We start from the raw sequence: 17,996 nt of genomic DNA, 5'->3' as shown, positions 1-17,996 counted from the left end.
CCCTGGTCCTGGTCATCAGGGATGGGCCCCTCTGCCGGGAACATGGAGAAGTCCTGTCTGTGTCCCCTCGGATTTCGGTCTGATAAGGCTTCCCATGAGTAAATCCACATGGGGGGAAAGGGCAGGGAGAAACCCACAGAAATGGAAGCAGGGCTCTGGGATCGGGTGACCCTAGGTGCCCCACGTCAAGATTCCCAGGTATGCCAGACAGTAACTCCCTCCTTGTCTGAGGCCATTTGAGTTAGGTTTCTGGGACCCACAGCATGGCTCTCTGACATGGTCTGTAACAGACAGTCTGTGCAAGCATGCGGGGAGGGGCACCCAGCAATGCTATCCCAGCCCCAGATACTGCACAGAAAAGGCCTAGAAATCCCATCATAGAGATGCGACTGAACTGCTGGAAATGCAAGGAGAACAGACACGACTCTTGCACAATAAGTCTTGTAAGTCTTTTGGAGAAGAGCTCCTGGGTATAGGAATGGTGGGGTAGGATAGAGAATGGCTGTGAAAGTAAACAGATGGAAAAAGATAACCATGAAATTCCTACTCAAAAGAAAACTGGTGTGGTTCTATAGATATCAGACAAAAGCAACTTTAAGGTAAAAGGTATCATCTGGAATAAATAGGGATATTTTATGGTAATAAAAGTTCTATTTTGGCTGGATGCGGTGGCTCATGTCTGTAATCCCAGCACTTTGGGAGGCCAAGGCGAGTGGATCACCTGAGGTCAGGAGTTCAAGAACAGCCTGGCCAACATGGTGAAACCCTGTCTCTACTAAAAATACAATAATTAGCCAGGCATGGTGGTGTGCACCTGTAATCCTAGCTACTCTGGAGGCTGAGGCAGGAGAATGGCTTGAACCCGGGAGGAGGAGGTTGCAGTGAGCTGAGATTGTGCCATTGCACTCCAGCCTGGGCAACAAGAGTAAAAAAAAAAAAAAAAAAAAACCTCATCAGGGAGCATCAGGGAGGTCATGGTGTTTTTTGGTTTTCTTTTGAAACAGGGTCTCACTTTGTTGCCCAGGCTGGAGTGCAGTGGTGTGATCACAGTTCATTGCGGCCTAGACCTCCTGGGCTCAGATGATCCTCACACCTCAGCCTCCCAAGTAGCTGGGACTACAGGTGCAAGCCACCATGCCCAGCTAGTTTTTAATTTTTTTGTAGAGATGGCGTTTCACCATGTTCCCCAGGCTGGTTTCAAACTCTTGGGCTCAAGCGATCCTTCTGCCTTGGCCTCCCAAAGTGATAGGATGACAGGTGTAAGCCACCAGCCAGACCAGCAGTTTTAAATTTGTATACATCTAATAATGTAGTCTCAAAAAAATATGAAACCAAAAACTGCTGAGCTACAGGGACAAATTCACAGTCCCTGAGGGAGATGATTCCTTCTCAGCAGACAAAACAAACAAACCCTAAAAAGCAAAAATAAATAGAAGGTTGAAAGACAATAATGAGTACCTAATGGACTTGTATACAGAGCACGGCATTCAAGGGCTGCAGAGCACATGTTCTCTTCAAAGACAAAAACAGGCAAGAATCATTGACAAAAAGTAACTATATATTGAGTTTTAAACAAGTCTCCATAAGGCAAATTTCAAAGAATTGAAATTATTGAGAGTATGTACCCTAAACACATACAGTTGAACTAGAAATCAATAACAAAGATATGGCTGGGCACACAGTGACTCATCCCTGCAATCCCAGAACTTTAGGAGGCCAAAGCAAGAGGATCATTTGAAGCCAGAAGTTTGAGTCCATCCTGGGCAACATAGTGAGACCCTGTCTTTATAAAAATAAAAAAGAAAGTAGCTGGGTCGTGGTGGCATGTGCCTGTAGTCCCAGTTAGTTACTCAGGAGGCTGAGGCAGGAGGATCACTTGAGCCTAGGAGTCGCAGACAGCAGTGAGCCATGATCACACTACTGCACTCCAGCCTGGGTGAGAGTGAGATTGTCTCAAAAAAAAAAAAAAAAAACCCACAAAATATCCCCCAAAACCAAATATGTAACTAGAACATCATCACGTATTTGGAAATTAAGAAATATGCCACTAGGTGGGCATGGTGGCTCACGCCTGTAATTCCACACTTCAGGAGACCAAGTCAGGAGGATCACTTGAGTTCAGGAGCTTGAGACCAGCCTGAGCAACATAGCAAGACCCTCTCTCTTAACAAAACATTTACACAATTTAGCCAGGTGTGGGAGCATGTGCCTCTAGTTCTGGCTACTTGGGAGGCTGAAGTGGGAAGATCGCTTGAGCCTAAGAGTTGGAGGCTGCAGTCAGCTCTGATTGCACCACCGCACTCCAGCCTGGGCAACAGAGCAAGACCCTGTCTCAACAAAAAGACTGTTGTTTAATTTTCACAGAATTGTGAAATGTAAAATTTAAATGTTAATCCTACCCACAAAATAATGCCACAGAAACATCAGAATAATGTTTGACCAAATATCCGGCACTGTGGCCCTGCCAAGTCGACACATAAAATTAAACATCACCCTGGCCATAAATAATGGTAGCTACATCATCATCCTCGTGTCCAAGGAAACCTCAAGCTTTGAAGAATATTTTGAAGCTGCCAAAATAGCAGAGACCACTTCCAGTGACCCTGAGAACCTGAGAGTTTCTAGAACCTTCACTTCTGGGTTCTGGGGAAAGTGGTCCTGTATGTCCTCTGGAGACAGCCTGGGAGACAGGGATCCTTGGTGGTGCAGGCGGAGTCTCTGAGGCCTGGGGCAGAGAGAGTGGGCAGGGGACTGACCAGCAGGAGGCCAGAATGAGGGACACCCACGAACACGGGAGCAGGGTGGAGGTGACCAGATGGGGCACTCACCTGTGCTCTGAGGGAGGAGAGCCAGGCGGGACCCAGAGGGCTCTGCGGAGGCACCAGGGACCCTAAAAAGAGAGGGCACTGAGCAGAACAGCAGGACCCAGCCTCCTCTGCCCAGGCCTGGACACATCTCAGTCCAGGAAGGGGTGAGATAAGCCTGGGTGGTCAGAGCTGCAGCTGCACCTGCTGGAGAGGCCCGGCTCAGCCCAGCCCTGCAGGGTCCCCAGGATCCAGCCAAACCCAGATTTCCCACCACAGAAAGATGTGGTCTGAGGCTGCCTCTGTTTAGAGGCCATGGCAGGTGCAGGGTCAGGCAGGGCCTGAAAGGGAGCGGCTGGGGACACTATATTTAAAAACAGTTCCTTCCTCTCCCAAGACCTGGGGCTGTCCTTGGGGGAACCACAGTTTCTGAGTTCCAGGCAATGATGAGTGTCACACTCAAGGGGGGGGGGGGTGCTGGGGAGGGAGCAGCTTCAGCCCAGATCCCCAGGGCAGGTGCTGCTCCAGCCCTGAAGGTGAGAGGAGCCAGGGTCAGGGGCAGCAGCGGACCAAGCCTCTCAACAAGGGAGAAGCTGCACTGGATTGGGGCCTCCCAGGGGCTTCCCCTGTACCTGCATCAATGTTTCTTAGGGTGTCCACATCGCATTACTGCTCAGCACCTTGCCTGTCTCCCCGAGGATCGGGAGCTGTCTGGGATGCAGCCTTTGGCGCTTAGGGGACTCTCAGTGTTTGTGGGACACTGGGATCTGAGCATCAGTCCATGGAGCCTGAGCTCACTATGGCTCTAGTGATCTCCATGAGATAACATGAAGTCTTCCGTTCGTCTGTCTGTCTGTCTCTTGTAGCATCCCACAACCGTGGCTGGCAGATGCCAAGGGGATGTGTGAGATGGCCCAGCTCCAGGACAGGCATGTGGCACCCATGAAACTCAACTGGAGGGAAGTTGGGGAGAGCCTCACAGCACTGGACAAGCCATTGGATGGCACTGCCCCAGGGACACACCCGGTGGCCGGGACCGGGATATGGAGGACCTAAGGCAAAGGGTGGCTTAAAACGTGACAGCGGATCTGCCGCTGGGGAAATGCAAGAGGGGATTTGACAGCTGGGCCAGATGTTCCAGGACAGCACTTTCCAAAAGATTTTCCATCCAAACTTCCAGCAAGAAGTAGATCTTCCACTGTAACCCAGAGCATATCTGCGCATTCAGGTAACTGAAGCAACATTCCGGGAACCGTTACAATCCCTCCCGTGGAACAGTTCGCTCTCCAGCTGGAGTCAGCTCTAGGCGGCCTCACTTTAACAAAAGGTTAGCTGCAGCCATTGGAATGAATTTCACCCCCTCTATGAGCTGCGGTGCAAAATTCAAATAGTGGCAGTTGAAGCTCAGTATCATCAAGGATTCATTTACTTTATGATGGTTAACAACATTTTCCAAGCCACACTAACTAGGCCAGCTGGTAATAATAATAATGATAATCGGCCAGGCATGATGGCTCACGCCTGTAATCCCCGCTCTTTGGGAGGCTGAGGTGGGCTGATCGCCTGAGATCAGGAGTTTGGGACCAGCCTGGTCAACATGGTGAAACCCCGTCTCTATTAGAAACACGAAAATGTAGCATGATGGCGGGCACCTGTAGACCAGCTACCTGGGAGGCCGAAGCAGGAGAATTGCTCAAACTCAGGAGGCAGAGTCCTCAGTGAGCTGAGATAGCGCCATTGCACTCCAACCTGGGCAGCAGAGTGAAATTCCATCTCAGAGAAATATAAAAGATAATACTAATAAGCCCCTGAAGGTATTATACATGCAGCACTTTCCAGTTTAAAAAGCACTTTCAAAGGACAAGTAGAGTATGGTCCCACCCATAGGAGGTACCCAGGGTAGCCAAATAGAGAGACGGGAACTAGCATGGTGGGTGCCAGGGGCTGGGGGAGGGAGAAATGGGAAGTTAGTGTTGAATGGGGACAGAATTTGAGTTTTGCAAGATGGAAAAGATCTAGATGTGCCATTACACTCCAGCCTGCGCAACAGAGTGAGACTCCGTGTCAAAAAACAGAAAAAGCCATGCCACTTGCGGTGGCTTACGCCTGTAAACCCTGCACTTTGGGAGGCCGAGGCAGGCGTATCATGAGGTCAGGAGTTCGAGACCAGCCTGACCAACATGCTGAAACCCCGTCTCTATTAAAAATACAAAAAATTAGCTGGCATGGTGGTGGGCATCTGTAATCCCAGCTACTTAGGAGGCTGAGACAGGATAATCACTTGAACCAAGGAGGAAGAGATTGCCATGAGCTAAGATTGCCCCACTGCACTCCAGCCTGGGCAACAGAGCAAGACTTTCAAAAAAAAAAAAAAAATCTAGAGATGGATGGTGGTGATAGTTGCACGACATTATGAATGTAGTTAATGCCACTGAACTGTGCACTTAAAAATGGTCAAGATGGGCCAGGCGCGGTGGCTCACACCTGTGATCCCAGCATTTGGGAGGCCCAGGCGGGCGGATCATGAGGTCAGGAGATCGAGACCAGCCTGGCCAACATGGTGAAACCCCATCTCTACTAAAAATACAAAAATTAGCTGGACTTGGTGGTGCATGCCTGTAATCCCAGCTACTCGGGAGGCTGAGGCAGGAGAATTGCTTGAACTAGGGAGTCAGAGGTTTCAGTGAGCTGAGATCGTGCCACACTGCACTCCAGCCTGGCGACAGAGCAAGACTCAAAAAAACAAAAAAAGGTCAAGATGATAAATTTTAGGTCGTGTGTATGTTACTACTTTTTTACAAATGAAGAAAACAACACTTTGACATGCATTATCTCCCAACACCAACCTCAGCCCGGCCCTGAAAAGCAAGCAGAGCCGGCAGCATTTCCAGCCCCACCTCTGGAGGAGAGGAACCTGAGACTCCTGGGTGACCAGAGGCGTCTCTGGCAACACCAGCAAAAGAGCCTGGCCCTGGCCGCCCAGCACAGGTGCTCAGTCTCTCCTCACTGCCACTGCTCCCCCCACCACCAAAGCACAGGGTCCCGAGATGTTGGGAGAGGGTCGGGGATGCCGGGCTGGGAGAGGACCCGGGGGCCTGTCAGAAGCCATGACATGACGCGCTCACCGCCCGGGAAGAAGCTACTGGCCTCTGAGTGAAATCCGTAAGAATGAGCTCTGGAGATGTATCATACAACGTGGAGACTACAGTTAATAAATGTATACTGGAAAATTGCTAAGATTAGATCTTCCGTGTTCTCACTACAAAAGCATAAGCATGTGAGGAGATGGACGTGTGAGTCAGCTTGATTTAATCATTTTACAGTGTGGCAAAGCATCACATTGTAGGTGGTCAATATATACAGTTTTGTCAATTACACCTTCAGGAAGCTGGGGTGGGGAGTGTGTGTGTGTGTCTGTGTGTCTCTGTGTGTGTGTGTCTCTGTGTCTGTGTGTCTGTGTGATGTGAGGTCTGTGAGGCGCTGAACGTGGCACATTAAACGGCGTTTTCGTTCTTACCTCATGATTCCTGGACTTGAACCGTTGAGTGGCTTCTGGCTAACCCCAAACCTGTTTCCTCCTCTCTAACCACACCTCCCTCCAGGGCTGGTTGGAGGAGCCTCAGCCCAGCCCCCTGAGCTCAAGCCCTGGGGGACTCCTGCTGGGCGGCTCTCTGGACCCCAGTGAGATGCTCCACAGACCCAGGGCGCCCTGGGGGAAGGAGGGAAGTCAGGCGCGTCACCTCCTGGGACCAGCCCCGAGGGGACTCAAGCCCATCCAGGGTGCAGGTTCCTCCAAAGGAAAGCCCCAGGGGAGGGTCTTGGGGGGCCATGGTGCAGCCCACCTCCCTGTGTGACCTCAGCCCTTGCCGACCCTCTGCCTGTGGTGGGAGGTCCCCGAACAAAGCACCCAGGGCCCCAGGGGCAAGGCCAAGCTGACAGGTGTGGGAGGCAGTTGAGCCCTGCATCCTGACCACAGCAGGGCAGTTGGCAGATGTGCCTCCGGGACAGAACCCCAGGGGTGACGGCCATGGACGCTGGAAGGGGCCTGGCTGGGGGCAGGGACCAGAGGATGAGGATGGGGCCACATGGACTGGGGTGCCCTGGGACAGCTGCTGCCAGCGAGAGACCGGGGCACCACTCTCCAGGGAGCCCACGCTGCAAGTCAGGCCACAAGGGCCTCCGACCCTGAGGGCGGATGAGGCCAGGGACAGGCCAGCCGGGCCGTGAGGCCCCTGGTGAGCCAGGCCCCAACCTCAGGCAGCGCTGGCCCCTGCTGCTGCTGGGTCTGGCGCTGGTAACCCATGGCCTGGTGCACCCAACGGCTGCACCGCAGAGCAGAGCCCTGGGCCCTGGAGCCCCTGGAGGAAGCAGCCGGTCCAGCCTGAGGAGCCGGTGGGGCAGGTAAGGGGTGAGAGATTCCTGGGGATGTGGGGGTCTGGCGGCAGAGGCGGGAAAGGATGACCAAGGGGAGACAAGCCAGAGGGGGGAGGAGGAAGGTTAATCCCTGGAGGGGAGCCAGACACACACTGACTTTAACTGAAGTGTTAATATTTTTCCATCATGGATTTGTTTAAATTAATTTTTATTGCTTAATGTCATATTAAAATATTATTTATCTTGATTCCTGAGATTTTTGCCCCCACCCCTTACATTTGGCCCCAAGGTCAATGTCTCCCTTACCTCCCCCTAGTACTTGGGGTAGGGCAGGACCGGAGGCAGGGGCAGGACATCCACAGGGTGGTGGCCACTATCCCTGAAGGGTGCCCAGGCCTCCCCCTTCTCCCCCTCTTCCTTCTCCTCTTCTCCCTCCTCCTCCTCCCCCTTTCCCCTGGCCTATGTCGCCTGTCCACTCCCACCCTCACTGGGCAGGGGCCACTCCCTGGAGCTCCAGCTGATGTGTGAGGGGCGTTTCCTGGAGTCCCTGGGTCACTAGACCTCAGCCAGCATCGCCTCCTGAAACCAGCCCCTAGGAGACCCAAGCTTATCCAGGGTGCAGGTGCCTCCAAAGAAGAAGCCCAGGAGAGGGTCTAGGGAGGCCACAACTCCCTGTGTGACCTCAGCCCTCGCCACCACTCTGCATGTGGTGGGAGGTCCCCGGACAAAGCACCAAGCATCTGGGTCCATTTATGACTATTTGGGACACAACAGCCTGGTCATCGCTGGTGCACGTTGTACCCACAGGCGATCATGTTGTACCCACAGGCGATCACGTACCCACAGGCGATCATCATTTCAGGGGCAGAACCTCCCTCTTGCTGGCCCCATAGGCAGGTCCCGCTATGATTCCAGCACTTTGGGAGGCTGAGGTGGGTGGATCACTTGAGGTCAGGAGTTCAAGACCAGTCTGTCCAACATGGTGAAACTGTTTCTATAAAAAATAGAAAAGTTAGCTGGGTGTGGTGGTGTACGCCTGTAGTCCCAGCTACTTGGGAGGCTGAGGCATGAGAATCGTTTGAAACCAGGAACTCAGGAGGCGGAGGTTGCAGTGGGCCAAGATCACGCCACTGCACTCCAGCCTGGGCAACATAGCGAGACTCTGTCTCAAAAGAAAAAAAAAAAGACTGTCTAGATGCAGTAGCTAAGTACACAAAAGCCATTTCAGTGTGGGAGGCGAGGTGACTGAGTCCAGGGACTCCAGGTTTCTGGCTGAGGGGTTGAGACCACCCATGGTCATTGTGATGAGATGAAGATGGAAAATGAGCTGGGCTGGGGGAAGGTGGTCATCTCCTCTGGATGTGATTAGTTTTAGAGTCCTGTTGGGTAGCTCACTGGACATGGTCAGTTGAGTTGGCAATTGAGGTGGAGCTGAAGGTTTGAAGCTGGGATAGGCTCCAGCCTCGCCATGTGGGCAATAGTGGGGGAGTCAGCAGCCAGGCACGGGCCATGGAGAAACAGATGTCAGGGGAAGAGGAAAGGGGAGTCAGACCCCAAGGGGAAAAGAGTCACTGGAAAGAGGGGCCAGCCCCGTGTCACATCCAGCAGAGACACCAGGTACAGCAGAAGGACCTTCGACATGACCATGAGGAGGGCCTTGTTGGCCATGACCTGGGAGAGATGGAGGTGAGAGCCTGGGGGACCACACCAGGTCCCCAGCACACAACACAGTGCCTGGTAGACAGGATGGATCTATGGATGGATCTATGGACAAGTAGATGGGTGGATGAACTGTTAGATGACAGATAGATGCAAAGACAGATGAATAAATGGACAGATGCATAGATGGACAGGTGGATGGACAGATGGATGGGTGGACAGATGGAATGAATGATCAGAAAAGGCTCCATGAACAAAGTGAGACTGAGCTGCATCTCCATGGATAGATATAAAAGCAGAGGACTCTCCTCTTGAGTCAAGAATGACCCAGTGTCCTGGTCCAGGGAGGAAGTCAGCCTGGCTTGACTGGCGACACTTGTGGAGGACTTCAGAGGCCCTTGAAAAGAGGCCAAGTGAGGTTGGGCAGGTCCGAGCCAGCTCAGGACTCCTGAGCCACACCGCACAGCTGCCTGAGGGGATGCGTCACTCAGAGAGTTGCTGGGACCCACTGGGCCAGCGTTGCCATCAGCACCAACAGCTTCAGAGACTGGGACACAGGCTGGGGTGGCTCCAAGGCTGTGGGCAGCACCTGCCTCAGAGAAGGGACAGGCACAGAGACACTACTGGGATACTGGCCACCCCCCTGCCCTGTGCCTAGGTCACAGCCTACACACTGCAGCCCTGTGCCCCTCACACCCAGCAGGTTCCTGCTCCAGCACGGCTCCTGGACTGGCCCCAGGTGCTGGCCCCGGGAGTTTCAGTCCAGGCATAATTCACTGAGGCATGTGTTTGGCAGCGGGACCCAGCTCACTGTTTTAGGTATGTGGCTCTCACAACCTTTCCCAGCCTGTCCCACCCTCTCCTATCTTTGGAAATCTGTTTTCTCTCTCTGGGGCTTCTTCCCCTCTGCCCTCCCAGCCTTAAGCACTGACCCCTACCTTTCTCCATGGGGCCTGGACGAGGTGCGTTAGTCTCGGGGTAACCGGCAGGAAGGGCCCCCACAGTGGGAGCAGCCACCTTCAGGTTCCAACAGCGGGACACAGCCTGGTCCCGGGACCCGGGCTGGGATTGGGCAGGGTCAGGGCTCCTCCCCTCTCCCAGGGCAGATGTCTGAGTGAGGGACAGAGGCCGGTAGAGACAGTCCCCGGGACCCCGGGGTCTAGGCTGAGGGCTGGGTGCCCATCCAGCCTGGGAGGGCCACACGGGGGCCTGGGGACACAGGGGTCACCTCGAGGGGAGGCCAATGGAGGACACAGAGAGGGCTCTGGGTCTAGGCTGCAGCTCTGTGGCCTGTGCTGGGTCGTGAGGACATGGGGACACAAAGGGATGGGTGAGACTGGGTAAGGTCCCAGAGCCCAGCCCTCCCAGGACAGTTACCAGAAAGGAGAGGGTCTCTTAGGGCAGAGATGTGTCTGTCTCTGGAGCCCCGTCACCTCTGGGGCCCGGTGTCTCTCTGTTCACAGGTGGACCTCCCACCTTCATTTGAGGAGGGCACTTTAGACTCAGGAGGTGACTAGCGGGGAGTAAACGGGGGTGCACATAACTCCACGGCCACCAGGTGAATCAGAGGCTGCTGGGGTGGGCATGGGGGCTGCGGTCCCCCGAAATCTGGGGAAGCAGCTCCAAGAACCCAGCCGATGTGAAGGGTCCTGTGGTCGGGCTGGTGGAGATAGGGGTGATGGCAGAGCCCCAGGGTGTGTCTGAGTGGAGCCCCTGCTTCACCAGGAGAACTGAGTGGGCCAGGCTGGGGCACAGCCTGGTGTCCCAGGGGATGGGAAGCTCCAGGCCATGCCAGGTTTGGGCCTCCCCACACCCTGCCAGGATGGTTTTGTGTGCTGTGGGGGAGACCCCTAAATTCCAAACTCAGACTCCAGAAACCAGGAAGGAGGGAGTGCAGCCTGCCCTGGGTACACACGGGGAAACTGAGGCTGCAGAGGAAATGACTGGGCCAGGACGCCTGGGAAAGGTGACTTGGGAAGGCCCTTAGGAAGGTGCAGGGCTGTCTGCTCTCCAGAGGGCTCCAGTGGAAAGGAGGGAATGAAGAGGGAAGCAGAGGCCCTGGGTGGACCAGACGGCCACACCATGAACCCTCCCAGAGACTTTAGACAGAGAGAGGCGCTCCACAACACCCCACTCTCCCTCTGCCGTCTCTCACCCCTCCTCTGTCCACACAGGTCAGCCCAAGGCCACCCCCTCGGTCACTCTGTTCCCGCCGTCCTCTGAGGAGCTCCAAGCCAACAAGGCCACGCTGGTGTGTCTCATGAGTGACTTCTATCCAGGAATCTTGACGGTGACCTGGAAGGCAGATGGTACCCCCATCACCCAGGGCATGGAGATGACCACGCCCTCCAAACAAAGCAACAACAAGTACGCGGCCAGCAGCTACCTGAGCCTGACTCCCGAGCAGTGGAGGTCCCGCAGAAGCTACAGCTGCCAGGTCACGCATGAAGGGAGCACCGTGGAGAAGACAGTGACCCATGCACAATGTTCGTAGGTTCCTAACCCTCACCCCACCCACAGGGGCCTGGAGCTGCAGAATCCCAGGGGAGGGATCTCTCTGCATCCCAAGCCATCCAGCCCTTCTCCCTGTACCCAGTAAACTCTCAATAAATATCCTTCGTCAACCAGAAATCCTGCTCCCTCTCTTCTTTTCTTATCTCTCATACAATTTGGTGCGTCTCCTGGGTTCTCAGTGTGGCGTTGGGGGAATCCTGGCACCAGTGGGAAAGTAGCCTGGAGGGGAGGATCACAATCTCCTAGGCGTGTCCCCTGGGGAAATAGGCCAGGATAGGAGGAGTCGGCTCACTGAACACCGGTCCCTCCATTCTCTCCCTCCTCCCCTTCCTTCTTGCAGCTCAACCCCCGACTTGCTGCCTACTTTCTGGAGGGAGGTATTTCTGGCTGAGTCTCCAGATACACCCTCTGTCACTGTTCTGTTCTGGATCCTCTACCCAGCCACGGCCTGTCTTTCCTCAGCCTGGAAATCCTACTCTAGGACTGGAGTCCCTCTACTTCTGGCCCTGTCCCCTGGAATGCCCTCCTTCCTCTCTGCCCAACTGCCCACCCCTGAGAGCTGGACTGGCGGGACACTCCAACACCATGAAATTCATGAGCTCTTAAATTTTGGGCCCACCTTGATTTTTCACCCAACGGCAGGTTCAGAGGTGTGATAAAAATAGGAGGAAGCCAGGAAGGAAACACACATGAAAGGCCTGCAAGAGGCTCAGGACATTTGCATAAGATAGGCTCTGAGCTCCCCAGGAACCAGTGCAAGAAGGGTAAAAGGTGCTCCATCATTTCTTTCTTTTTCTTTTTTTCTTTTCTCTCTTTTTTTTTTTTTGAGACGGAGTCTCATTCTGTCACATAGGCTGGAGTGCAATGGCGCAATCTCAGCTCACCGTAACTTCCACCTCCCAGGTTCAACCGATTCTCCTGCCTCAGCCTCCCCAGAGTTGGAGATGGGGACTGGTGGGAGGTGTTTGGTCTGGTTGGTGGTGGATCCCTCATGGCTTGGTGCTGTCTTCCTGATAGTGAGTGGGTTCTCGTGGGATCTGGTTGTTTAAAAGTGTGTGGCACATCCCTGTCAACTCTGTTTTGCTCCTGCTCTGGCCATGTAAGACACCTGTTCCCCCTTCACCTTCCGTCATGACTGGAAGCTTCCTAAGGCCTCCCCAGAAGCTGAGCAGATGCCAGCATGCTTCCTGTACAGCCTGCAGACCTGTGAGCCAAGCAAACCTCTTTTCTTTATAAATTACCTTGTCTCAGGTGTTTATTTACAGAAATTCAAGAATGGACTGATACAGACACTAATCTTATTCATAAGGGCAGAGCCTCTCACCTCCCCAAAGCCACCACCTCATAATACCATCACATTGGAGATTAGGTTCCAACCTGAATTTTGGTGGAATGCAAACATTCAGACCATAGTACCCTATTTCCAAACACAGACACATTCTGAGGACCTGGGGTTAGGACTTCAACGTATGAATCTGGAGGAGCACAATTCAGCCTGGAACATCTGCTTTGGTTTGGGCTCCCCTGCAAGCAGGCCTCAAAGAAAGGCTCTTGTACTTGGAGCTTGTTTGGGACGAGTACTCCCAGGGGCGAGAGTGAGGGATGGGGATGGGGATGGGGAGAGCAAAACAGGAGCAGCAAGAAAAGCAGTGCAAAGGCCAGGCACAGTGGTTCACACCTGTAATCCCAGCACTTTGGGAGGCCGAGGCGGGTGGATCACTTGGGGTCAAGAGTTAGAGACCAACCTGGCCAACAAGGCAAAACCCCGTCTCTACTAAAGATACAAAAATTACCAGCCTGGCCAACATGATGAAACCCTATCTCTACTAAAAATACATCAATTAGCCAGGTGTGGTGGCGGGTGCCAGTAATCCCAGCTACTTGGGAGGCTGAGGCAGGAGAATCACTTGAACCTGGGAGGCAGAGGTTGCAGTGAGTCAAGATTGTGCCATTGCACTCCAGCTTGGGTGACAGAGTGAGACTCTGTCTCAAAAAAAAAAAAAAAAAAAAAAAAAAAAAAAAAGCCAGATGTGATCGCATGCGCCTGTAGTCTCAGCTACTCAGGAGGCTGAGGTAGGAGAATCACTTGAACCTGGGAGATGGAGGTTGCAGTGAGCCGAGATTACACCACTGCACTCCAGCCTGGGTGACAGAGCAAGACTCTGGCTCAAAAAAAAAAAAAAAAAAAAAAAAAAAGCCAATGCAAACGTGCATTGCTGAGTTCACCATTACGGAAGCCGGGGTGCCAGATCCCCCAGGATCACCAGAGCTGTCTTACACAATGCATCTCAGAACCATCCGCCCAGGGAAGAAAGGAGGGAGCATTGCTTCCAGGGCTCTGCTGCCTTTGAGGAAGCGTTAGCCTGTAGGGTGTTCACGCCTTTGCACTAGCTGTTGAGCGTGCGTAACTGCTGAGTGGGTTACTGTGGAGAGGCAGAGGTGAGGGGATCCCACACTGTGGCATCAGCAAAGCCCCGAGCTGGAAGCGAGAGGCAAGCACAGGGGTCTAGGGCAGGCCATTGTCAGCTTACGGCAGCATGGAGATTGTCACGGCCTGGGAGGTCTATTTACTGCAGCTGGGTCTGGATTAGGAGGTGAAGCCAAGAGGTCTGAAGCCATTCAGGCGAGCTACTCAACACAGTCCCGCCCTGCAGCATCCAGCCCCACCCCTGTCCCCCACGGGGTCCTCCCGTCAGAGTTCCCTTTGAGGTGCTGGCATCTGCAATACCTGCAAAGACTTCATGCTAGAGGGTTACCAAGAAGGGCTTAGAACCCACCCTGAGTGGGAACCCCTTTCTTTACATGTTGGCCCTGGTCCCTGGCACAAAGGCCCCAGTGTGACAGATATAGTCACAGGTTTGAGTTCAATGAGATCCATGCTGTGCCCAGTGGAGCCCTCCCCTACTTCCCTTCTTCCCTGCCCCTTTCCCCTCTCCCGTGTCCCAGGTAGCTGGGGCCTCTCGTCTGACAAACCTAAAGTTGCAGGGACAAGAAGCACAAATCCACAAGGAGGTCACTGGGGCATGGTGGGGGGGGGGCAATCCTATTTCTACAACTTGTCCCTGGACCATGTGTTCCAGCTCCTGGGGATGCAGCACCTGGGACTGGCTGTTGGCTCTGTGCTCGGGGTGTGGCACAAGCTGGCTGCCCCTACGTTCCATCAGGCCCAGGCTCCAGGGTGAGACTGGTGGGCATCGCGCTCATGTGCCCACTGGGATCCTCCCTCACCATAAATGTGTCCCTTGGTCTGGGGGCTGGGTGGGCAGGACCCCACATCTCCAGACGGGGCATTCAGAGCTGCATTCTGGATGCAGTGGAGGCATGGAGATCTGTCAGGTGGCGCAGAACCGCTGCCGCGGCTGGACTCTGAGGTGAGGACTAGAGGAACGAAGGTTATGGAAGAGGGGGGTGCTGCTACAGAGAGGGGTGCAGATACAGAGAGGGCTCAGCACAGGATCTAGCACAGCGGGTCTACGGAATTGTCACTATGCCCATTTTACAGATGGGAAGACTGAGGCTCAGGGGAGGAGGCAGCTTGCCCAGGGGCCCAGTGCTAGCAGGCAGCAGAGCTGGGTTGGGGACCAGCCTTAGAAAACCTGTGCTCATAGCTGTGAGGCTGTCCTCCCTGCCTCACTGCTGACCCAGTGAGTATACATCTCTTTACAAAAGGAGGCTCGTTCTGTGCCTGTGCTGGCCCAGGGAACATTGAGGAGGCTGAGGTCACCCTGCATGGCCTTCTGGGGCAGCTGCTTCTCTGACCGACAGAAGCCTTTCTGAGACGGCTGGTGGTCAAAGCCACTAACTGAGGGGCAGGGCAAGGGGACTCTGAGCACCTTAGTCCCTATCCCTCATCCCGGCTTCTATCCAGGATCTGAGAGTTTCTCCCGACGGGCACTCCTTCCCCTCCAGCTCAGACAAGCGGGCAGGGCTCTGGGGCCAGACAGACCTGAGCTCTGCCCTCTTCCCTTCCTGGCTATAGGGTCCTGGGTGAGTCTTGGTCTCTATTCCTTCATCTCACTTTATGGGGACTGAACGAGATCCAGGGGTGAGGCCCCCAGCCCAGAGCTGCTGTTAATCCAGGGCTCTCCTCTCTCAGGAAGGACACAGAGTCCACTAATGACCATTGGTCCACCAAGGTACAGAGAAGGCAAGGTGCCTGTCTAGGTCACCAGCGAGCCTGAGTCTAGTCCTGACTCCCAGTCCAGTCCTCCTGTGACCATAACCCAAAAGAAAATGAAGGTGGAGACATGCGGGTTGTGGGGAGAGGAAGGAGATGGGGAAGAGGGGGGACCTAACACCCACTCCCCTCCATAGTGCCTCATACATAGTTGGTGTTCACTAAATATTTGCTGAACGATGAGTAAATGTTAGGTGGTTGGATAGATGGGGCCACAGGTGGGTGAGACCTAACTATGCGCTGTTCGGAATCCCAGCTCCCTGCGTCCTGCCAGTCCTCCTGCTAACCTCATTTGGTTACTAGCAGTAGCCTTCAGTATCTGCTGAGTCACTACTCTCAACCCAGACGTGGGGCTGGGCATGCCAGAAATTTGGAGGGAAGAAAGATTGACAGAACCTCAGCACTTCACCACCAGCTCCATTTTTTTTTTTTTTTTTTGAGATGGATTCTCTTTCTGTCACCCAGGCTGGAGTGCGGTGGCACGATCTCGGCTCACTGCAACCTCCACCTACTGGCTTCAAGCAATTCTCCTGCCTCAGCCTCCTGAGTAGCTGGGATTACAAGCGTGCACCACCACACCCGGCTAATTTTTGCATTTTTTAGTAGAGACGGGGTTTCAACATGTTGGCCGGGCTGGTCTCGATATCTTGACCTCGTGATCCGCTTGCCTCAGCCTCCCAAAGTGCTGGGATTACAGGCGTGAGCCACCGCGCCCAGCCCCACCAGCTCCATTTTTAAGATGAAGAAACCGAGGTAGGGGGAGAGTCGGGAGTTTTGCTCAGCCCTGGAACACCCCACTTCCCCAGCAGCCTTGGGTTGCCACCCCTGCCCGGCTTACCCACCTTTGTTGGGAAGCCTCTGTCATTCTGGCAGGTGGGGGTGGGGGACTGGGGAACAGAATGCATTCCCCAGGGCCCTTTAAGTCATGCTGAATCCTGTAGAAGTCCCAGCACCACCCATGGAGCTCCCAGGAAGCTTTGGCTGGCCTCTGGAAAGCACACTGGGGCTTCTGGCCCCTCTAAACAGAGAATGGCACCCCTGCTCCATGAGTCTCTTGCCTCCTTTCCTCTCTGGACCCTCTTGCCCTTTTCTGTGCCTGGTGGCAGGATCTAGGAGCCCATCTCTGTCCCCCATACGTACTGTGGCCTTGGGCAAGTCCTTGCCCTTCTCTGGGCCTCACTGACCCAGCTGGAGCCCAGCCAACAGCACAAGTCTCTCTTGACCTGACCCTCCAGGACACCGTGGACGCTGGAGCTCCGTCCATACCCCCTCTCCCCTGGCACCCTCCAGCCCTCAGCCCTCTCTCTCTCTCTGGCCCTCTTATGGACTGTCCCAGAGGGACAGTCCCCATCCCACCTCCTGGCTTCTCCTTCCTCTTGCTCTCCCTCCTCCTGCCCACTCCGCTTGGAGAATGCCAAGTCTGCAGGTTTCCCATGGCCTTGAACAACCAGTAGCTTGGAAGTGAGCAGCTCAGAGCTTTGCAAGGAGGGCCTGCAGCGAGGCCCACCCTGGGTCCTGGGGGCTGCATTGCCTTTGCACCGCATGCCCTGTCCTGCCAACCTTGCTTCATTTTTCTCCGTGGCATGTGCCGTCTTCTCACTGCTTACTTGGGTACTGTACGTCCATGGCCTCAGTAGAATGTCACTGCCACAAGGGTAGGGGTGTTGTCAGCTGTGGCCACTGTTCAGTCCCCACCCCCACGGCCTAGAACGGTGCCCGGCCCACAGGGGGCCTCCATGAGTGCTGAGGAAGGAGGATTTCCTCCAAGCCACCCTGTGGGGAGCATTTCCTTGAGGGCACCTCGTTACCTCGGATCCACCATCTGCCTGGCTAGGATATGCCAGGCCCCTTTCGGAAGATGGGGAAACTGAGGCTCAGAGAGGAAGAGACGAAGGGAAGGAACGGATGCAACCTCCCACAGTGGTCCGTGGTGGGAGTCCAGAGTCGAACTCACGCGTCCAGGCCGCGGCGCCTGACTTAGCCCTTCCTCCCACCAGCCAGTCCGCCACCCCAACAGCTGAGAGGGGCCGGGACAGCCTCACCCGCACCCCAGGTCCCTGAGGCCTTCGGTCATGCCCCTGTGGTAGAGTGAAGAAACTGAGGCACCCCGCCTCCTCGGATTCCCCGCAAGCCTCCTTCCCAAACCCGCGTCCGCGCCCCCTCCCCGGGCCCTGCCCTCCCTTCCCGCTCTTGGCAGAGCTCAGCCCGCGCCCCACCCGGAGGAGTCGGGGAGAGAAAGAAAATTGAGTTTTCCTGCCGCCCGGTGATGGTGTCAATCGATCGGTGCGGGAGGCGCGCCGGGCTGGGGGCCTCGCTCGCAGCTGCAGGCGCGCAATTATCGGGGGAAAACTGGGGCGGCTGCCGCGGTGAAATTAGTTATCGATACCTCGGCGGGGCCGCGGGGCCGCGCCTGGCGCTGACCGGGGCAGACCCGGCCCGGCCCGCTGGGCGGGCGGGGCGGGGACCGG

General features: G+C 54.9%; 1 protein-coding gene and 1 pseudogene across 4 annotated transcripts in view; both read left to right on the top strand.

Annotated features, from left to right (window-relative positions):
- LOC100424995 (beta-glucuronidase-like) overlaps positions 1-17,996 on the top strand; it is a 433,296-nt pseudogene that overhangs the window by 76,574 nt on the left and 338,726 nt on the right. The gene's annotated exons all lie outside the window — the stretch shown is intronic.
- IGLL1 (immunoglobulin lambda-like polypeptide 1) lies at positions 6,833-11,468 on the top strand. 3 transcript variants are annotated; one of them, XM_077948016.1, is made up of 3 exons: positions 6,833-7,205; positions 9,538-9,656; positions 11,012-11,468. In XM_077948016.1, the coding sequence occupies exons 1-3, from the start codon at positions 7,000-7,002 to the stop codon at positions 11,329-11,331; spliced, it is 645 nt and encodes a 214-aa protein (XP_077804142.1). In that variant the 5' UTR covers positions 6,833-6,999; the 3' UTR covers positions 11,332-11,468.

Source organism: Macaca mulatta, chromosome 10 (assembly GCF_049350105.2).
Source record: "Macaca mulatta isolate MMU2019108-1 chromosome 10, T2T-MMU8v2.0, whole genome shotgun sequence".
NCBI lineage: Eukaryota > Metazoa > Chordata > Mammalia > Primates > Cercopithecidae > Macaca > Macaca mulatta.
The sequence above is the reverse complement of the archived record's forward strand: the minus strand, read 5'-3'. Positions and strand labels throughout refer to the sequence as shown.